This window comes from Aedes aegypti, chromosome 2 (genome assembly GCF_002204515.2).
Source record: "Aedes aegypti strain LVP_AGWG chromosome 2, AaegL5.0 Primary Assembly, whole genome shotgun sequence".
In the NCBI taxonomy this organism is placed as follows: domain Eukaryota; kingdom Metazoa; phylum Arthropoda; class Insecta; order Diptera; family Culicidae; genus Aedes; species Aedes aegypti.
Genome location: NC_035108.1, coordinates 302003983 through 302026272, shown reverse-complemented (window position 1 = coordinate 302026272; position 22290 = coordinate 302003983). Strand labels below are relative to the sequence as shown.

Genomic DNA, 22290 nt, shown 5'->3' with positions numbered 1-22290 from the left:
TGAATTTTGTTTATAGCAAACAGTTTAAAATAAAGAGCATTTATCTGTTTTCTAGTAGAACCACCGGTTTAGGTTATATGTCAGTTGTAGCCATAGTGGATGAAACACCGTTTACATAGCCAATCAGCATGAAACCCTTAGTGATCAGTAGATTACATACACATGATAGAGCTACACTCATTTACTCGTTCGAATTAATTCAAAACATTAGAAAAACAATTCATTTTCCTTATAATTTGAACTCCCATACACTTAATTTGGCTAGGATACTCCTAATTTGGCCACTCTCACAAGAAATCAATGTGATTGGCAAATTTAGGAATCTTTGGCCGAAACTGGGTTTGGTGGCCTATATTGACCAACGAGATTTCCAATGCAAAAAATGGTTTAAGCTCACTTTCAATGTATTACATACAGCTTGAAAGCTTTCATTTGACATATTTGTAGTATAAATAGGGCTTTCCATATACTATTACTGTCATTTTCTCTTAGGCTGACCAAAACCTGTGCTTTTACCCTAACCAAAAAACTTTATTTCTGCTAAAAAAAATCTCTGCACTTCTACAATAAAGGTCATGTTGAAAAAACTATACGTTTTATTGTTGAATGTATTTTCCAAAATGCTAGGAAGTGTCGAATGCTAAATAACTTTGGGTAGGGTGCAGAGCTACTTGGGCACTTCCAGGATTCACTTTGGCCTGGGGTTTTTTTTATTAGACGAATGGTCTGAAATTTTGCATTAAGAAGCACTTCAATACGACGCACATTGTGGCCAAATATGAGCTGAATAGCTTTCAAAAAACCCAACTGCCATTGTCAAGGTTGGATTTTCGACTTTTTTCAGAAGGGTTGGATTTGCAGGTGTTAAGATACATTTGATCATGCTGTAGTGCCACCTGGTGAGTGAATTCCGAAACATAGATTTCACTGAGGAAAAGATTCAAAATCTATGAACAAGTTTTCCAAACATAATATCATTATATTTTGTGTGGTTTTCAAGTTATTTGCGCAAAGCACTGTCCTCTAAATAGGACGCTGGGCGTTAAAGGGTTAAACTCTCAATTATCTATGCACACCATATTATGATATTAACCCATAATTAGGTATTGATAAGTACTCCAGGTATCGTCCACATCTCAATTTGATATTGCTATGGTATTGAGAATATTGTTTAAAACAATTAAAAATACCTCATTAAGGCATTGAAAAGTTATTGAGGACTGCTTGAGGTTGTTGAACTACTATTGGAAGATGTAACTGCTATATGAAGATTCGTCATGTATTATTTAGGTATTGCTATACCTGATTCAAATATTAGTTCGGTTTTCATAGAACACGCATGAGATATTATATGGGGTATTTTACCTCTTATGCATGGCTCTTCAATACCTCATACAGGTCAGTTTTGAAGATTGAGTTAGTTAAGAAAAGTTTCTAAAAGATGAAAAGTTGAGCTATCAGCTTATCGTATTGAGAAATAATCTGAACAGCACTCATTAAATAAAATTCTGCAATTTAAATTAACTTGAGAATTGTTCCACGAACGTTGGCTATAACGTCTCCAATGACAAAACAATTTAACTAATTGCGAGTCAATTTCCGCAAGCCAGTTTTAAGAAAATTCATTTTCTGTCCATTGCATTGAAAAGGTAATTTATAGTTTCCTGTTAACCTTTTCAATGCAATGGACCAAAGCTGTACCAAACTGTTTTTCAATAGAAACACTCAACATTTCATAAACTTTAGTTTCATATCACAAAAAAGTTGATGTTTTATACGTCTACGAATGATGTTCCATCCAGTGGTCATTATGATATACGAAGAAGTAATAATGGAGTTCAAGATCTCCTGTTAAAAACCATCTTATTTGGAAATAATGATCATTATTGGTCAAAATGCTTATTTTGGTGCAACATCATCAATTTCACCCTTTGCGTATTCCGAATGAAAGCTCCAAGGACTGTTCATTTTATGTCCACTTTGTTTATGCTATATCTTTTTTATTTATTGATAAAATCGTAATCGGTTTTCTGTGTATCGTTGACCTAAACGCTTCTAAAATGCTATGAAAATATAAAAACTTTGAAAATGCTTTTGGTTGAAGAGCTAAATAGTTTTTCCAAAAACTCTTAAAAAAAGCTGTCCGTCAAAGTTTAACATTATTTTTCGCAAAACAAAAATCCTTATTTTTATGAACAAATTGTATGTTTGTATCCTTTACTATTCTACTAAAGGTAAAGCTTTAAAAATATCAATTATATTCCACCATTCTATGACATTAGGTAACTTTTGTGATTTATCCATTTATGGCCAAATTTGCAGATACACCATCCTTTCACTCCCAGCAAAAGAGAAAAGTAAAAAGCGTGTTCAAAACTAGTTTGGATTACTAAAGAACAGAGGCGCGTCCACGTTCTAAGCCATGGGTAGGACAAACGTTGACACATATTTTGTGCACAATGAAGCAAAGAAAAATTTTAACCCTATGGAATTCTAGGCTTTAAATTGAAAGTTATCATATTAAGGGGCTCAAACGCAAAGTGTGCCAGTGGTTACCACAAAACAAAAAAGTGTTCCTTGTTCACAGGACTGGTAGCGACTGAGGACCTTAAACATAGGAAATTAGAGACCTCTTGCCTGAAAAAAGAAACCTGAAAGGATCAAAAAGAGGCAGAAAAAAGAATTATTTGAAACCAAGAGAACAAAATATGAGCCAGGAAATAGATGTTGGATTCTTCATATAATCAGAGCAGATGTTTATCTAAGATCTAAAACTTGTTTTTAGAATTACTCGTGACATTTCAACAAATTTCAATAGAAATTATTTCAGCTATGTTTAAATATTACTCCGGAAATTTCTGAAGAAGTATATTTAGTAATTATGTCCCAAAGAATTTCTCCACAATTATTCCTAGGGAACTTCTCAAAGAATTTCGTTTGGGATACCTCAGGAATTTAACCAAAGAGTACCACAGAAATCGAATTTCTCCTAAGATTATTACAGAAATCATTGAAATTCCTCCAAAAATTCTTTAGGATTTTCTTTTAAGATAGTCCTAACTCATTCAAGATTTTGTCTAGTGATTCATCCATCGATTTCTCTGGGACATCCTCTAAGATTTTTGGGCAAAACATCTTCTAAAATTCAATCAAAAACTTTCCAGAAATTTCTAGGGATTTCCTATGATTTCAACTTAAGTTTCCTTTGACGATAGTTACAGCAATTGCTCCAGAAGTTCTTTCTTAGATATGTGGTTTTCTAGGATGAGTTTTGAAAGCTATTTTTCTGAAACTCTTGCAGGAATGTCTCCAAGTCTCCAAGATTATTTTTTCAGATTAAAAATCCGTAGGGTATTACTAAAAAAAAACCTTAAGTAACCCCTAATGAAACCTGTGTAAGTTTTAAAGTCATCCCTAATGAATAGGGTTCTTGAAAGAACTCCTGTACTTTCGAAGAAGTTTTAGATGGTTTCATAGATAAAATCTGTCAATCTTTCATGGATAAAATCAATTTTATCAATCTTACATGGATAAATTCAATTTATAAAGGAATTTCTCGAAAAACATTGGACAGAAGAAATTTGTGCAGGATTGATCGGAGAAATTATTGGAAAAAATCTCTAGTATGAACTGAAGTAAAAAGCAAAATAACTTTTGAAGATTGCATGAGAAGTTTTTGAGAAACTTTTGAATAAAAAAAATGAAAAAAAAAACTGCAGGGGCAATACCTGGAAGAAATGCTGGAGAAATTCCTAGAAAAAATTGTTCGAAGAACTCCTCAAGAAATTTTGGATTTCTGGGAGGAAACGTGGATGAATTCTTGAAGGAATCCACATAACAGGCGAGGAATTGTTGCAAGGTTTCTTAAAAAAACCTTTAAGTTATTTTTCAAAAATTCTGGAATAAACCTCTGTGGGCTTCCTTGGGAGAAATTTCGTAGAAATCTTTAGAAGATCTCCTAGATCCTAGAGTAACAGAGAACGAGAATTCGGTTGAAGGATTAATAAAAAATATCTGAAGGAAATAGGATAGTTTTGGGAAACATTATAATAATAGGGTCCTAAAGGCCTGTCCCAATTTTACTGCCAAACGCTTAAGTTTAGGCCAAAAACACATGTTTACTCAATTTTTTAATGTTTTTCTTTTGTTTAAGTCCAAAAAATATTTTTTTAGATTTTGTCACACTCCTTAGCTTAAACTCAAATTTTGGGTTTATTTTGCTTTCCGTGTCCCTTCCGAAATGTCAGATAGGAACAACCCAAGTGGTAAAACTAAAAGCCCTGTGGTGTTTTTGTCGAATCAGCGAACGTCAAACATGATCAAAAGTGTCAAGGTTCATTTATGGACCCAATTGGGTCCTAAAATGTTTAATGAAATCTTGTTTCTATTTAATGTCATGAAAGAGCATGTTACTGCAACTATTTTAGCAATTTTTCCCGCTTAAATAACGGCTACATCATATTTAAACTTTAATTTAAAAATAGAAAAATTTCTTTAGCGATTCCTTCAGTAGCAAATCAAGCTTAAAGAAGTTTCTGGTAACAATTATTACAGTTAGTTTCCCAAGATTATCATTGTAGATATTCTCAAACGATTTTCTCACGAACCAAAACTTTTTTGGGGCAATGCACAAACCAACCCTTCACTAAGCATGAGAAAACAATGGAAAACCTTATCGTATCTTCCAATCTATTTCCATTCACTTATTCAATAAGGATAAGTTCGACATTTATTTTTTTATTTTTTCAAACTTTATGTTGATCTTTTTTTTTGTTGGATCGTGGGTAGGACAATCCTTTGAATGTCCTACCCAGATGGTTTTGTGCGTAGTACATGTCCTACCTGTCCTACCCACTTCCCGCGCCACTGCTAAAGAAACTATATTAGTATAAACGAAAGCTAAATCGTGAGATTAAACTACAGTCTTAAGTATAAATTTTACTGTTTATGGTAGTTTTACTAAAAAGTCTCATACTTTTAAAATCATGAACGCATATTTATCGATCTACAGCAAATTGTAAACAGTTTTCTCCGAATTTTTCAATTGGTAATCTCAGAATAACATATTATGAAAATTATATGTGGAAAATAAAATCGATTTTATTACAGCAGTGTTGCCAATTTTGATGATTGTCAATGTACTTTGATAGGTCTTCTAAGAATAAAACAATTGTGTTTCTGTTGTGCTTTGAATGTGACGTGGGGACTTACTAAGTAACTCTATGAAGGCGTAAGTTATTTTTCATATTAATACTATATTAGGACTTCCGTCAGGACGTACTTTTACACAAAAAATTCTACTCATATCAATTCCCAACAAATTAAAAAAAAATCTTTAAAAATATACGGGAAAATTGATTTTATTATATCTGTAAAATTGTTGCTCCATAAATAACTTGATTTTTTTCCATCAGGCTTCTGATTGATGATGCTTTCGAAGAACAAGCCTTTTTTGAAAATAGAAAATATAAATTATCGAATTTTCCAGCCAATTTCTTACAATCATTGATTTTGATAACCTCAAAAAATCGACCGATCTAATCGTTGTTCCATATTCGTGTGAAATTTAATTATTTTGGAGAATTTTTATTATCACAACATTGTACAATACTAGTCGAACGATGTGCAAAAAACCGATTGAAATTTCATTGATTAATAAGAAAGATACAGCATGCACAAGGTGTCCACTTTATAAAATGAACAGTCCTTATTTTATATTTTATATTTTTTTGTGAATTCAGAGATTTTCTTTTCCTTTAGTTTATGGTAGCAACCATATTCAGTAAAAATTCTGGCGAGACCATTCATTCATTTATTTATTTAGTTAACATCTACACAGATAACACTGAATCAACTATTTCACGCCACAATACTCGGTTCGTGGCAGCATCTCCCCATGCTCGGTTCTGCCCCACGCTCGCCAAATCGATACGCACTTGATCCGCCCATCTTGCTCACTGCGCTCCACGCCTTCTTGTACCAACCGGATCCGAAGCGAACACCATCTTTGCAGGGTTGCTTCCTGCATTCTTGCAACATGCCCTGCCCATCGTATCCTTCCGAGCTTCGGCCACCTTCTGGATACTGGGTTCGCCGTAGAGTTGGGCGAGCTCGTGGTTCATTCTTTGCCGCCACACACCGTTCTCCTGCACGTTCGAAGACTCCAAGTGCTTGCAGGAACCTCCTCGAGCATCGTCCACGTTTCAAGCCCGTAGAGGACTACCGGCCTTATGAGCGTTTTGTACATGGTACATTTGGTGCGGGCGTGAATCTTTTTTGACCGCAGCTTCTTCTGGAGGCCATAGTAGGCCCGACTTCCACTGATGATGCGCCTCCGTATTTCACGGCTAACGTTATTGTCAACCGTCAGCAAGGATCCAAGGTAGACGAATTCGTCGACCACCTCGAAAGTATCCCCGTCTATCGTAACACTGCTACCTAGGCGAGCCCTGTCGCGCTCGGCCCCACGAGCTAACATGTACTTTGTCTTGGCCGCATTCACCACCAGTCCAACTTTTGCTGCCTCGCGGGCGACAGGTCTGCCACCTTTTCAAATGTTCGGCCGACGATGTCCATATCATCCGCGAAGCAAACAAATTGACTGGATCTCGTAAAAATCGTACCCCGGCTGTTAAGCCCGGCTCTCCGCATAACACCTTCTAGTGCAATATTGAACAACAGGCACGAAAGTCCATCACCTTGTCGTAGTCCCCGGTGGGATCCAAACGAACTGTAGTGTTCGCCTGAAACCTTCACACAATTTTGCACACCTTCCATCGTCGCTCTTATCAGTCTCGTGAGCTTCCCAGGAAAGCTGTTCTCGTCCATGATTTTCCATAGCTCTACGCGGTCAATACTGTCGTATGCCGCCTTGAAATCGATAAAAAGGTGATGCGTTTGGACCTGGTATTCACGATATTTTTGGAGGATTTGCCGTACAGTAAAGATATGGTCCGTTGTCGATCAGCCGTCAACGAAGCCGGCTTGATAACTTCCGACGAACTCGTTTACTACAGGTGACAGACGACGGAAGATTATCTGGGATAATACTTTGTAGGCTGCATTTAGAATGATGATCGCTCGAAAGTTCTCACAACCTAACTTGTCGCCTTTCTTGTAGATGGGACATATTACCCCTTCCTTCCACTCCTCCGGTAGCTGTTCTGTTTCCCAGATTGTGCCTATCAGTCGGTGCAGACAAATGGCCAGCCTCTCCGGACCAGTGCTGGGAATGGTAATAGTAGTAGGCTTGAATTTTCGCGAAAATCTCTCGCTCTCCCAGTACAGTAGTTCAAAAACGTGAATCTCATCAAGTAGCCTATGTTGGGTGCACGAATTTTCTAAATCATGAGTGTCAATGAAGGCTCTAAATGCGGGAAATAGAACATTTTTCTACAGTAGTTTTGGGTTGCCCTTAGCAACGGGTGTTTTGCTATTTTCAAGGCATTTTGCCTACGGGGCACTGCACTGTTTTGATTTTGCATGAGATTTTGACGTTTACTGGCCTTGCTGTTTACTAATTTCATGAAGGAGGGAAAGAAACAGACAGATTTTTGTGCAGAGCCCCACAGCAGCGATGGGCGTGAGTTGCCCTGGCTTCGCTGACTGTGATTGGCTTTGCTTGGCTACTGTAGAGTGAATTTCAGATTTTTTCCCAACCCTGCTCCGGACCCATCTTTATGAGTTCAGCTCCGATACCATCCTTACCAGCAGCATTATTGTGCTTGAGCTGGTGAATGGCATCCTTAACCTCCCTCAAAGTGGGGGCTGGTTGGTTTCCATCCTCTGCAGTACTGACGAAGGCATTTCCTCCGTTGTCCCGTCCATCATTGCCTGTGCTCTCAGCGCCATTCAGGTGCTCGTCGAAGTGCTGCTTCCACCTTTCGATCACCTCACGCTCGTCCGTCAGAATGCTCCCATCCTTATCCCTGCACATCTCGGCTCGCGGCACGAAGCCGTTGCGGGATGCGTTGAGCTTCTGATAGAACTTACGCGTTTCTTGAGACCGGCACAGCTGTTCCATCTTCTCGCACTCCGTCTCCTCCAGGCGGCGTTTTTTCTCCCGAAAGAGGCGGGTCTGCTGTTGCCGTTTCCGTTTATAGCATTCCACGTTCTGCCGGGTCCTTTGCTGCAGCATGACCGCCCGCGCTGCATTCTTCTCCTCCAAAACCTCCTGGCACTCCTCGTCGAACTAATTGTTCCGTCGACTCCGTCCCACGTAACCGACATTGCTCTCAGCTACATCGTTGATGGCTGCTTTTACTGTTCTCCGGCAGTACTCAAAAGGGGCTTCGTCCAGCTCACCCTTTTCCGGTAATGCAGCCTCGAGGTGCTGCGCGTATGCCGCTGCGACATCCGTTTGCTTGAGCCACTCTAGGTCATACCGGGGCGGCCGTCGGTACCGTACGTTGTTAAGGTGAAGATGAATCGAAGCCAAAGTTCAAATTTTCAAGAGCACGAATCTGGAGAACCATACATCCGTTTAAGCTGAAAACTTAATCGATTGGTCACTAGCTGGTGGTGACCAATCGATTAGATTTTCAGCTCAAACGGATGTTTGGTTCTCCAGATCCGTGCTCTTGAAAATTTGAACTTTGGCTTCGATTCATCTTCACCTTAACGACGGAGAGTTTTGGGCGCAGTTTGACCATCACCAGATAGTAGTGTGATAGTAGCGATAATGTCGGAGAAGTGCCGACCATCAATCAGAACGTGGTCGATTTGCGATTCTGTCTGCTGTGGTGATCTCCAGGTGTATCGGTATGGAAGGCTGTGCTGGAAGTAGGTGGTACGAATGGCCATATTCTTGGAGGCGGCGAAATCAATTAGTCGTAAGCCGTTTTCGTTCGTCAGCCGGTGGGCGCTGAACTTTCCAATCGTCGGTCTGAATTCCTCCTCCTGGCCAAAATGAGCGTTTAGATCTCCTATGATGATTTTGACGTCGTGGCTTGGGCAGCTGTCGTACTCGCGTTCAAGCTGCGCGTAAAAAGCGTCTTTATCATCATCAGTGCTTCCGGAGTGAGGGCTGTGCTCGTTTATTATGCTGTAGTTGAAGAAGCGGCCTTTGATCCTCAACTTGCACATTCTCTCGTTAATCGGCCACCACCCGATCACGCGCCTCTGCATATCACCCATCACTATAAAAGCTGTTCCCAGCTCGTGTGTGTTGCAGCAGCTCTGGTAGATGGTATGATTACCTTTAAACGTTCGCACCATTGATCCCTTCCAACACACTTCCTGCAACGATGCCGAATCCGCGGTCCTTCAGCACGTCGGCGAGTATGCGTGTGCTCCCGATGAAGTTGAGAGATTTACAGTTCCATGTACCCAGCTTCCAATCGCTAGTCCCTTTACGTCGCTGTGGTCTTCGCCGATTGTCCCGGTTCGTATTCTCTCGTTGATTATTCGTTGCTTGATTTTTTTACGACTGGCTTGCAGGACCTGACACCAACCCCCTAGATTTCCGGAGGACCATTCCCCCTAAATGTTCGGAGTACCATAGTGCACAGTTTAGCTTAGAGTCCTTCTCTGGCACTCGGACGATGATCAGCCGCCCCTGACATGGGGAACAGACGCTATTGTGAGCCGCTCCTAACATGGAGTACAGACGCTCAAGGTTTGCAGAAGCAAAAGCAAAAGCAAACCCCCCCTTCCCTGTCAGCGTACGACCAAAGTTCCCACCGTGGGTTGGTTACCCGATCTTCCCTAAGGTTACTCGTACCCCGGCCAGTACCGCGAGGAGGTAGGGATAGGAGTTGCTGGGCAAGAGGCTAAGGACCGCACAGAGGGGTCTATTTTATTCCTTCAGGTACGCGAGGTACCAATGGTACGCCATGCCCAGCCATTTACCAACCCTGGCGAGACCATCTAAGAGGTTTTATGCCAAGACGTGTGCAAGAAAGATTACTACCGCTACGGGTCCAACGAAAAATGTATTGCTTTATGTTGCTTTAACACTTCCGTTAGCAGAGAAGAATTTGTGATTATACAAATTTACGACGGAACTTGTCATTACTTGAATTGAAATGTTGTCGAGTCTATAAATCAAAGTATTTCTATTCATTTCAAATATCAAAATGTTAATATTGTGGCATAATAAAATTGTGTTACTTATGAAAATGTACTCTTTCGTTGAAGCTACTACAAAAATTGGAACTTTTCCCATAAAACAATCTGATTGCTTCTGTTTTCCTAATTTGAGTCTGAGCAACACTGATTTAGATGAAGATGCATCGAAGCCCAACCTCGAATCAGTCACTGGAGGTGACCATTAGGCCGAATTTTCAACGTGTACGGCTGTCTCTAGATTTGTGTTCTTGAAAATTAGAGGTTTGGATTTGATGCATCTTCACCATAAGATAGATCAATTCTAAGGTACATATTCCCTAATACGCCTATGATCTCGTCGTCAAGAGTGGGATTGAAATCTGCGAATTAATTGTTGGAGATTTATTGTAATTTGACTTGAAATAATGATCATCTAAGCATGAAAATACGTTTTAGTTCGACTTTCTCAACTCCTACGACGCGTACTTACGCTAGTAGATTACGTGTTCCACTTATTTTAGCTGGAAATTTTAAAAAAGAAATCTTTAGAATCAGCATAGCAACTGCATGCAGTATATCCAGACAACTTCGCAATATCAATTTATTGGAATCCCATATCGATTGAATGTTATATACAAAATAGAATACGATGACTCTGTCCAGCTGAAATTATGCTCAAATCGATTTTATCCATCGGTCAACTGCTTGCACGATATTTACCGAGTAAACAACGCTGTGCCTAGACTCGAGTGGATCAAATTATATCTTTATACCCGTCTCGTGTTCAGTCAGTAAGCTTTAAACCAACAGTATGCCAGCGTCTAATGGATCTACTTTATGTTTTTCTTTGCTTTTCACTTGCAGTATTACAAATGAACAATCAAAACGTGCAACGAGACAATGATAGCAGAATCAAAGATGGTAAGTTCATTGCATCATACAACCCGAATACATGAATGTTTAATGATGTTGATTGTAATCAAATTAAATATTGCAATTTTCTTTGTCCCATTTTTCATACCAACACTGCGCCAGGTTTGGTTATAAAACCGTCGAACATTAGAATATGGCTACACCAGAAGCATCTGGCCAAACTGGCCAAGGTGATCTGGGCCGGACAGGGAATGCGTCTTCGAACGGAAACGTCGCATCATCCGAAGATGAAGCGATTTCTGGAATGTGTGCCACATGTTATGGTACTGTTGATTGTTAATTACGGTGTTCCAGAAAAAAAAAATCAATGTTCGAATAGTCATGGCGCTCAACCATAGAATGAAAGATATGCTTTTGTAGAACAAATGATTTTTCTAAAGCTTCCGTCAGATCGATTCATAAAAAGTGATCATCAGTGACAGCTTTTAATTCCGGACACTCTTCTTTGTATGGGAAACATTTCACACGAAATGTTTCAATTTTTGCCGTTCAAAAGTTCGCATTTTCGAAGCTTGTTTTAATAAGCATTTTACGTGAATATCTATGAAAATTTACAATGCCCAACTGCCTTAGACGTCTGTTTAGTGGTTTGACAATTTCAATCGATCATTTGACTTCTCTATTTATGATTTTCATGAGCTGTCCGGAATTGGAATCAAAGTGTCCGGAAATCAAGGCAAAAGTAAGGAAGCGTCCGGAATAAGAATCATAGGAAGTCCACACATTTTCATATATTTAAAATTATTCATGTTGCGGAATCAAAATCTTGACCCACCATTCGAAAGCTAAGGGCTTTTAAGGCTCGATGACGCTGAGGAATCATACAAACTGATATATTTTATATGCTTTTGGATGAGTAACGCTTCATTGGGGCCTTAAGTGTCCGTAATATGAATCAAAACGGTATTTTGACCTTTGTCTACGTCTTTCTTCTCTATACAGGAGTGAAATTGGAATTTCAAAACCAAGAGCGTTACGTTGGCATGAAATATTTTAAACGTTTATAACTTCTTGCTGGCTTAACGAAATTCCTTGATTAGCACCTCAATCGAAAGACAAGGCATCAAAGGTTCATGTTGTTTACTTGCAGAATCCCACTGTCCAAATACTATGTCTTCCATATGAGACATATCACCCGAAGAAATACCTAATATATATAAAAAATAGGCTTTTTGGCAAACTGTTTAGCTAACTGGCGTACGAGGAGTCCACCAATTTGAGAAAACCGTAAGGAATACCCTTCAGTTTTGGCATATAAATATAAAATTTACGGCTAAAATCTTGATAAATAATTTTTTTTTCCTAATTTACTCAAACGGCAATCTCTCAGCCGCCTGACATTTTTTTATCGGATCGGACCTCTAAACGATTATGTTAGAAAGTTCATATGTTCTAAAAAAAGGCTTTAAATAAGCATATATTTCATTCTACGGTTGAACACCATGACTTTTTTAATGTTGATTTTTCTGGGACACCTTATTGTTGAGTAATTACGGTAGAAATCTGATAGATTCGTCTTAACATGCAGGGTGTCATCAAGGACATCCACCAAGCCGTCGTGGATAACGACCTGGATACGCTGAAGGCAAAAACGGCCTCACCAACTCCACGCATCGTCCTGACCAGCAAGGATGCCAACGGGTTGACACCACTGCACAAAGCGGCAGGACTAGCCCACACACAGATTGTGGAGTACATCCTATCGATTTGGCCCAGTTTGTCGTCGGATGAGGATCACACGGGCAAGACTCCTCTGCACTGGGCGGCCAGCGCAAAGAACAATGCGAGAAGTTTCAATCTTCTGGTGCAGGCTGGTGCCGACGAAACTGCGCTGGATCACGTATGGAACATGTGCTAGCTGGAAGTTGGGTTTGTTGGAATGAGTCGCAATCGTAAATTGAATGAAATTCGGTCTAGACATAAACTGCCGTGTTCTGGCAGATTTGCCATTTAAAATTTAAGCAATTTCGTTACTTGATTCTCGAACAGAAGAAAATTGCTGCTAAATACTAAACTAGGATATTCTATATTCAATACTTATCACCTGAATAAGATATGAAATAGCCCTGCATAAGATGTAAACTATCTCAAATTTTATCTCATGAATATTCTACCTAAAACAAGCTTAACAGAAGTGTGAATCAATTTCTTCAGAATGAAACGAAAGTAATGACTAGCATGTTTAGTGCTGAGATCGTAGATTTTCCACTTTGGTAAGCGAATTGGTATTTGGAAATAGGCATTGCTTCCAAAAATTTTACATTTATGAACTCTTCTCAGACCTTTTCCATTATTTTAAGCATCACTGACGACAGACTTATCGGTCTGTAAGCTTTGGGATTGGTTTTGTCTTTTTTCCCGCCTTCGGGATAAAGACAACTCGAACTTGACGCCATTCATCGGGAATATGTCCTAAGACTAAACTAACCTTACCGTTCAACGCTCCGTCATCGTAGAATCTTCAAAGGCAGTTTTTCCGTTCATAACTAAAAATTGAAAATGTGTTCACAGTGTTCCGGTAGGAAAATAGCATACAGTGAACACATTTTCCTGTAGATTTCCTTGATTTTAAACGAAATAACTGCTTTTGAAAATTCCTAAATTAATGACGGATTCTGCCCCTTAAAAATCTCTATCATGGGTGGAATAAGCGTTTGCTCCTCTTTCTGGATAAGCGCTGGGAAAATTCCATCCATGCCAGCAGATTTAAATGGCTCAAAGGATCTCACTGCCCTTTCCACCCTTGCTCGCGTAAAGGCTTCCTTGGCAACCTTCAATGCGTCTCTTTTGGTACTTGAGTCCCATGACAGGAGCTCTTGTTGACCAGAGACGCCATGTCTGTCGCCATTAGCTTTCACGCTCGCTTCAGGTATTGAATCAGGGAAGTGAGTCCTCAGCATTTCACTCAGTGTTTCTGTGGGATCCACAGTGAGGGTACCGTCAGTCTTTCGGAGAGTTTCCAGACCATTGGAGTGGTCTTTCGATAGAGTTTTATGAAGTCTGGCAGCTACGGGAGTCTTCTCAATGCTTTCACACATCAGGACCTGAGAGAGAGGAGACAGCTGGCTTAGATTGCGAGCTCCCAAAAGTCAAGGGAACCTGTCATCAACTGTCACTGGAAAACCGCACATTCGAAGGGCAGAGTGCGTGTTGGGGCTTACCCGTTCCTTTAAGAAGGATTTTCCACCGTCTATTCGGTAGGCGGCCCAGAAGATCACGAATCGATGATTTACCAACGGTAGATGGGACCGGTGTACTTGAAGATAACTCGGAGGGGGGATCACTGCTATGGAGATCTCATTGCATAATCCCTTGAAGAGTAATCTGGATCGTTGCTCTGCCACCTTGTTCTCCAAAGTAGGTTTGATGCGGACACGACACTTGGAATTTGATCCCACTTTCGGAATTAGGAGGAAAAATTCACTTCACATAAGGCACACGAAAGATTACTCGAAATATATTCCCGCACACGACCGATTAATACACAACGTGTTGTCTGTCCCGAGATGTATTTTCAACTAACTCTACTATTTACATTCTCCTTCACTCTACCCTATGTACAGGTCAATTGTGATGACCACTACAAATGGACATCGGTCAGAAACAGTGTGGATCACACAAGCGCGCGAGGTTTTCTATCTCTCTCTCGCGGTATTGGGTAGGATGGACACGACAAAAATTTAAAATTTGTTTAACATAAAAATACACTCAACATTCCGGCCACCTTGAACTTGCTTGGCTGGTTCAACACTACTACACAATCAAGAGAAAAAACAAGAAACACATCGTTCAGGTGGCTCGGTTACTCTCCCACACATTCGCATCGGGTGTTATTAGGCGACGAGCGACGACTGGAGCACGTGACTACTCAGCAACGTTCGGTTGTAGTGGCTGCTAGGGTTGTCGAACTCGGAATAGGGGGTGGTTGTTGACAAACATCGTCGATGGATTCGTAGTCGTCTGGGGATAAGAAGACCAGGTAGCCTTGACAAGGTTACTATAGAGGATTGGAACCGCAATTACCTGCTAGGTTCCCACGAAGGCATCGAGCAAATTTCGGCGTGCTCTACCAGCTTCAATCGTTGGATTCCGGAACTTGGTTGTCCGGTACTGGTAGCAGCGCGATCTTGGCGACGGGTCGAACGACGGCCTCGGATGTTGCGGTCTTCAGAGTGACGACACGAACTACTCCGTCCTTTCCCGGATGCACCTTGATGATCTTTCCGAGCGGCCATTGGATCGGCGGAAGATTTTCGTCCTTAATCACGACGACAGAGCCTGGGGTGATGGTGACAGGATTCTTGCATTTCGTAGCCCGCGATTGGAGCTGCTGTAGATATTCCGGTACCCACCGGGACCAAATTCGCTGGAAGCGCTTCTGGGTCAACTGGAAGTGGGTAAGGCGGTTGTCCGGAACATCATAGAGGTTATCTTCCGGAACGGCTTGAAAACTTTCCCCTATCAAGAAGTGTCCTGGCGTCAGGACTTCCAAGTCTGAAGGTTCGGTTGGGATGGGAACCAGGGGTCTGGAATTCAGGCACATCTCCACTTGGGTCAGCAGAGTGCACATGTCATCATAGGCAACGTTGACGGTGCCGATTTCACGCAGTAGATGGTTCTTGGCGGACTTGACGGCTGCTTCCCATAGTCCACCAAAGTGTGGGGCACGGGGAGGTATAAACCGCCAGACGATCTCGTTCTGTGCACACCAGTCGAGTATCTGCTTCCGATCGGCTTCGTTGGACTTCAGCATCTCGTAGATCCTTCTCAGCTCGTTTGCTGCACCCTTGAAAGCAGTGCCGTTGTCGCTGTGGATTTCTCGCATCCTTCCACGGCGAGCGACGAAACGGCGGAGGGCGGCTAGGAAAGCCGGCGTGGACAAGTCGGAAACGAGCTCGATGTGGACGGCACGGGTAGCGAAGCACACAAATATGGCGATGTATGCTTTAGTTGGAGCCCGGTTGCGCACCGGAGACTTGATGTAGACGGGACCGCAGTAATCGACCCCGCACACGGTGAACGCTCTGGTCGGCGTGACCCTTGATCGTGGCAAATCGGCGATGCTCTGCTGTACCAAGACGGGTTTGCTGCGGAAGCACTTGTGGCATTGATGGTACGTACGGCGGACGAGGTTTCGGCCACCGATGATCCAGAATTTCTGGCGAATCGTGGCGAGCATGAGCTGGGGACCAGCGTGGAGCAGCATTTCGTGATAGTATTTGGCCAGCAGAGAGGACAACGGATGCTTGGATGAGAGGACAATTGGGTGTTTAACATCTTCGGATACCACAGCACTGCCAAGTCTTCCACCGACACGGATAACCCCTTCTTTGCCGAGCTTCGGCCTCAGCCACTTCAGCGGCGACGATATAGGGAAGCGTTCTCCGGAAAGTAGGCTGGACATTTCGTCCGGGAACGACGCACGCTGAGCTAGGCGGAAAAGGGTAACGTCTGCTTCGTGGAAGTCGGTTGTTGTTAGGGTCTCGAACGGTTCGATCGTGGACTTCTTAGAGGCTGCTTTTAGGACACGAAAATATCGCATCCAGTATGCGATGGAACGACGAAGCATGCTAAAGTTGGAGTATCGGCTGAACAGTTGGTTGGAGAACTCGGAGTCGACGGTAACTACCATAGCAACATGTATTCTGGCTTCCGACATCCAGGACGGATCGAGTGATGGCAGTTCACTTATGGGCCAGTCAGATGGGGGCAAGGATAGCCATTCTGGTCCGTTCCACCACAGCGAATGTTGCTGGATATTGACCGGATCAACGCCACGGGAAAGGGGATCAGCTGGATTGCAAGTCCCGGAAACATGGTTCCAATGACAGGATGCGGTAGTTTCTTGGATGTGACCTACCCGATTGGCCACGAAAGTCTTCCATCGGGCAGGCGACGAGTCCAACCAGTGCAGGACAATGGCCGAATCAGTCCACAGGTACACTTGAGCCGACTTCGGGATGGATTGGATTACCCTTTTGTAAAGATTGGACGCCAGAACTGCACCACACAACTCCAGGCGAGCGATGATTTGCGGATGGGCCAACGGTGCAACCTTGGATTTGGACGTCAGCAGTCGGATACGCACTGCTCCAGCGGATTCTGACCGCACATAACAGCAAGCTCCATACGCCTTCTGAGAGGCGTCGCAGAAAAAGTGGAACTGGAACGAGGTTGGATTGGCCAAGCATACGCAGCGTGGAATTCGGAGGGTGGCGATGGCATCGAGCATCCCGTGGAACGTCTTCCACTCTTTTTGCAGATGTGTTGGAAGCGGACGGTCCCACTCGTATGGATCTCCTTTCTCGGTCTTCAACGCCCACAAACGCTGCATGAATAGCTTGGCGACGACTATGACCGGTCCCACCAGGCCAAGTGGATCGAAAATCTGCGCTATGTACGACATGATCCTTCTTTTCGTGAGAACGGGTGCCGGTAGTGGCAGTTTAACTTTAAACGACATCATGTCGGACCTGGGTTCCCAAATAAGCCCGAGGGTTGACACCGACTGTGCATCTTGGAGATCATAATACGGCGCAAGTGCCAAATCTTCAGCTGGAACGTTGGCAAGGGCTTCAGGCGAGTTTGACGCCCACTTTTTCAGCGGTAGTCCCGCTGATGATAACATGTCGGACATATCCTGGCGTACGCGGATTGCGGACTCAACATCTTCAGCCCCAGTGAGGCAATCATCCACGTAGAAGTCCTTCTTGGCTTTCGGCGCAGCTGCTGGATACCTTTCAGTTGAATCTTCCGCAATTTTTACGACCGTGCGTGTCGCTAGGAACGGTGCGGAAGCCATCCCATACGTAACCGTTTGCAGCTCGTACGTAGCAATGGGCAAACTTGGATCAGGACGCCAGAGGATGAGTTGGTACCGACGGAAAGAGGGATGCACCAGGATTTGTCGATACATCTTCTCGACATCGGCTACGAGGGCAATCTGGTGACTGCGGAAGCGGAGGTGGATCGACAGTAGATCTTCTTGAACGACGGGCCCAACCAGCTGTAGGTCGTTCACGGAGAATCCAGAAGAAGTTTTGCACGAAGCGTCGAAGACGACGCGGACCTTGGTCGTTGTGCTAGATTCTTTGAATACCGGGTGGTGCGGCAGGTAGCAGTGTGGCTGGGATTCATCTACTGGATTCACGAGTTTCACCATGTGCTTCAGGTGTTCGTATTCTTCCATAAAGCGACAGTAGGCCTCCTTGGTGGTTGGATCACGCTCAAGTCTTCTTTCGAGGCTCAGGAAGCGGCGTTCGGCGATTGATCGAGATTCACCGAGAGTGACGAGCGGGTCGCGGGTGAGTGGTAAGGAAACGACGTAACGACCCGACGATTCGCGAGTGGTGGTAGTGGAATACAATTCTTCGCACACGTTTTCTTCGGCGGTGAACTTGGAGCACTGTTCAACGGCCTCTAGCTCCCAGAACTTCTGTAGGGCTTGTTCCAGGTGGCGATCGACGGTAGTGAGATGGCAAACTCGAGGGACTTCGGGTGATTTGGTTGGTACTTTCCCTGAGATAGTCCATCCGAACAGGGTTTCGACGAAGACAGGCTGTCCATCGCCAAACGATATCTTACTGCCGGTGTGCAGTTCGTGGTATACTTCTCCTCCGACAACTAGGTCGATGTCGGCAGGAACGTGGAAGCGGGGATCGGCAAGGGGAACTTTGGGAAACTTCCACGAGGTAACGTCGATCGGAATGGTTGGCAGGCAGACAGTTGGTCTCTTTAGGATGAGGAACTCTAGCGTGGTAGTGTACGAAAGCATCTTGGACTTGATAGTGGCAGTCAATTTGCGTTTGATCTGCTTGGAGGATTCACCGATACCAGACACGGCGACGTCTACCTTCGTACGGCGGAGGTTGAGGGTATTCGCTAGTTTCTTGGTAATGAAGCTGCACATCGATCCCGAATCTAGCAGCGCACGAGCGGTATGCTCCGTGCCGTTCTGGTCCACAACAAGGAGATTAACCGTTTCCAGCAGGACGGTGGATTGGCACGACTGTACCGACAAACTAACTTGGGAGTTCGGATTCGCTGATTCGGAGGATTCGACGATGGTCGTCGTGGTTGCTGGGCGCAGTTGTTGGGATGGTTGGCCAGATACGACGGCGGGAGCGGCGGAAACATTCGTAGATGGGTTCTCGTGCAAGAGGGTGTGGTGTCTTTGATGGCAGCTTCGGCAACTGAACTTGGACGTACAACTTTTGCCTTGGTGTCCAGAACGGAAACAGTTCCAGCATAGGCGCTTTTGGGATACCAGCTCTCGGCGCTGGCGGACAGACATCTTGGAGAATGCTGGACATTGGAATAGGAAGTGGTTCTCTGGACAGGCTATACAACTCGGAGCGTAGGATTTGGATTCGATCGTGGCGGAATTGGAAACCATCTTGTACGGCTTTTTCTGGAATTGAGCGGCACCGGCCACCTTGGTTTGACCGGGTTGATTGGAACGCTGCTGTAGATCGGTAACTACGGACTTCAACATTCGGACCCGCTGGTACAAGAAATCGATCAACTCGTTGTAGGTGATGTCGTCGACATTGCTCGTCTTCTCCTCCCAGGCTCGAAGGGTTGTGGGATCCAGCTTGTAGCTCAGCAGGTTGATCAACGGAGTGTCCCAGTATTCGACTGGTTCATTCAGCTTCGCCAAAGCCTTAACGTGCCTCTGGAAATCGTCAACCAGATCGTGCAGCTCTTGTGGGGACTCTTTCTTCAGCGGTGGGAGATCATACAATGCTCGGAAGAGGTGGCGCTTTAGGTAACGCTTGTTGTCATAGCGCTTTAGCAGCGCGTCCCATGTCGACCCATAGTTGTCCGCTTCTATATCGATCGACTCGAATGGCTTGTGCGCTTCTCCTTCTAGGGATCTTAGGAGGTACTGTAGTTTCGCTACTGTAGGAATGTCCGCATTGGAATGCACCATTGAGGTGAACGTATCACGGAAGGAAAGCCATCGAGAAGCATCTCCATCGAACTTTGGAAGGTCGATCTTCGGTAGTCGTAGGTGAAACCCGGTCGAAACTGCATTTTGGTGGTTTGTTGTTGACGTGTTCAGTGCCTGGGCTGGATCTGCGGAACGCTTCATCAATAGAAATCCCTTGGCGCTGCAGAATCTCGACTCGAAAGCTGCTCGTTCTTCTAGGTGGTCGTCGAAATTCTCGGCGGTGTCGTACTTCTCAATTTCCGACTGCAGCTCTTGGAATTCCTTGTAGACGCGGTCCAGGGCTTCAAGGCGGATTGGGATCTGGTAGATGTCTCGCTGATCGTCGTACTTCTTGATGAAGGCTTCCACGGAATCACGTACAACCAGCAGCGCCTTCCGCTGCATCATACACTCGGCCAACTTCTTCTCCGTTTTCGACATTTTGGTTCACTGCACTAAACCACTTCACTACCACCACAGATCGACAACGCGAAAACGTAACGGAAGATCGGTACGAATATCGATATCGGATTCTCCTTCCCGTCGCGCGTACCGTCTTCTACACGACACGGCGGAAACGACGACGACTCACTTACCACCCACTACCACCAAATCGCATGCAAATGAAAATCAATTTCAATTTGCAAATCAAAATTTTCAAAACCTTTTGATCAATTTTATTTGTTTAAAAATATTTGCGATTTACACACCGTTGCTCCGCCAAAGCAAGGCGTTGAAATTTCTACTCCCTTTGTGGGGCCTACTGTGCTATTTGCGCGCGCACGCTTTGTTACTGGCTTGGGAATAGGCTTTGCTTGCCTTGCTGGACTTTCGTTTGGCTTGGCTTGGGTATGGGAACAAAGCCAGCAGCAAACCATTGACATTAACAGGTCGTGATAATTGATTGCCAGCCGCGCGGGAAGAAAAACGAAATGGTGTACTCACCGAGCCTGTCCTTCTGGTCGGGGGAACCTTCTATCCGGTTCGAAGGACCAAATGTTGGGGCTTACCCGTTCCTTTAAGAAGGATTTTCCACCGTCTATTCGGTAGGCGGCCCAGAAGATCACGAATCGATGATTTACCAACGGTAGATGGGACCGGTGTACTTGAAGATAACTCGGAGGGGGGATCACTGCTATGGAGATCTCATTGCATAATCCCTTGAAGAGTAATCTGGATCGTTGCTCTGCCACCTTGTTCTCCAAAGTAGGTTTGATGCGGACACGACACTTGGAATTTGATCCCACTTTCGGAATTAGGAGGAAAAATTCACTTCACATAAGGCACACGAAAGATTACTCGAAATATATTCCCGCACACGACCGATTAATACACAACGTGTTGTCTGTCCCGAGATGTATTTTCAACTAACTCTACTATTTACATTCTCCTTCACTCTACCCTATGTACAGGTCAATTGTGATGACCACTACAAATGGACATCGGTCAGAAACAGTGTGGATCACACAAGCGCGCGAGGTTTTCTATCTCTCTCTCGCGGTATTGGGTAGGATGGACACGACAAAAATTTAAAATTTGTTTAACATAAAAATACACTCAACAGTGCGAAAAACCGTCAAAATTTGGCCAAACTAAAACTGGGTGTGATTGAAAATTCAGGTTGTTTTCCAGTGCTCTCGTATATTAAATCATTAAATATTTATATATTGTCGATTGGATTCAAATTGTTATTGAAATTTTTTTAATTGTATAGTCTTTTAAATAACAAATGAAGTGTGAAAATGATTTTGACCCAGTTTGTGTTCTCCGAACCATTGTGCATAACCCAAACATGAGAAGAAGAAATCAAATAAGCCAAGAAAACAAGTCAGTTGTCAGTTAGCTGTCTCCTCTCTCTCAGATGAGGACCCATGATATCCGCTTAGCTAGCCTTATTTCCTTAGCTAGCCTAATTTGTAGTCTGTCAGAGCCTTTTGGTATAGGCTCCAATCAGTAGAGCGTTTGGCACGGTTGATCTCCTAAGCTTTTCAACATGGTTGTTCCACCAAGGAACATCTCTGCTCGACCTAACAGTTTTAGTCAGACAGCTTTCTTGATATGTATTAAGAATTTTGGTTTATATAGAGTTAGAAGCCATTTCTAACTCTAGTACTGTTTTGATATTAGGACTTATAATGTAGTCTTCGGATCGGAGAGTGGCTGAATAGGTTTCCCAATCAGTCTTCTTAGGATCTTTAAACGATTTTGCAATAGTAAGACCCCCATCTCATTCAAAAACTATGTGTTTGTGGTCTGACATAGATATTTCATCAGAAACATGCCAGTTTGTTATTTTGTGGGAGATGGACTGACTACATAAAGTCAGATCCAGCACTTCCTGTCGTATGGTATTTCATGTGTAGGCTTGTCACCTGTGT

The 22290-nt window shown here is 43.4% G+C and overlaps 1 protein-coding gene across 8 annotated transcripts in view; it reads left to right on the top strand.

Annotated features, from left to right (window-relative positions):
* Positions 1–22290, top strand: part of LOC5567456 (extracellular matrix-binding protein ebh) — a 186607-nt gene that overhangs the window by 74955 nt on the left and 89362 nt on the right. For all 8 annotated transcript variants that reach the window (XM_021845544.1, XM_021845541.1, XM_021845538.1 and 5 more), the window contains 3 exons: positions 10912–10968; positions 11083–11243; positions 12509–12820. In XM_021845544.1, the coding sequence (XP_021701236.1) occupies positions 10912–10968; positions 11083–11243; positions 12509–12820 (530 nt within the window). The remainder of the gene's footprint in view (positions 1–10911; positions 10969–11082; positions 11244–12508; positions 12821–22290) is intronic.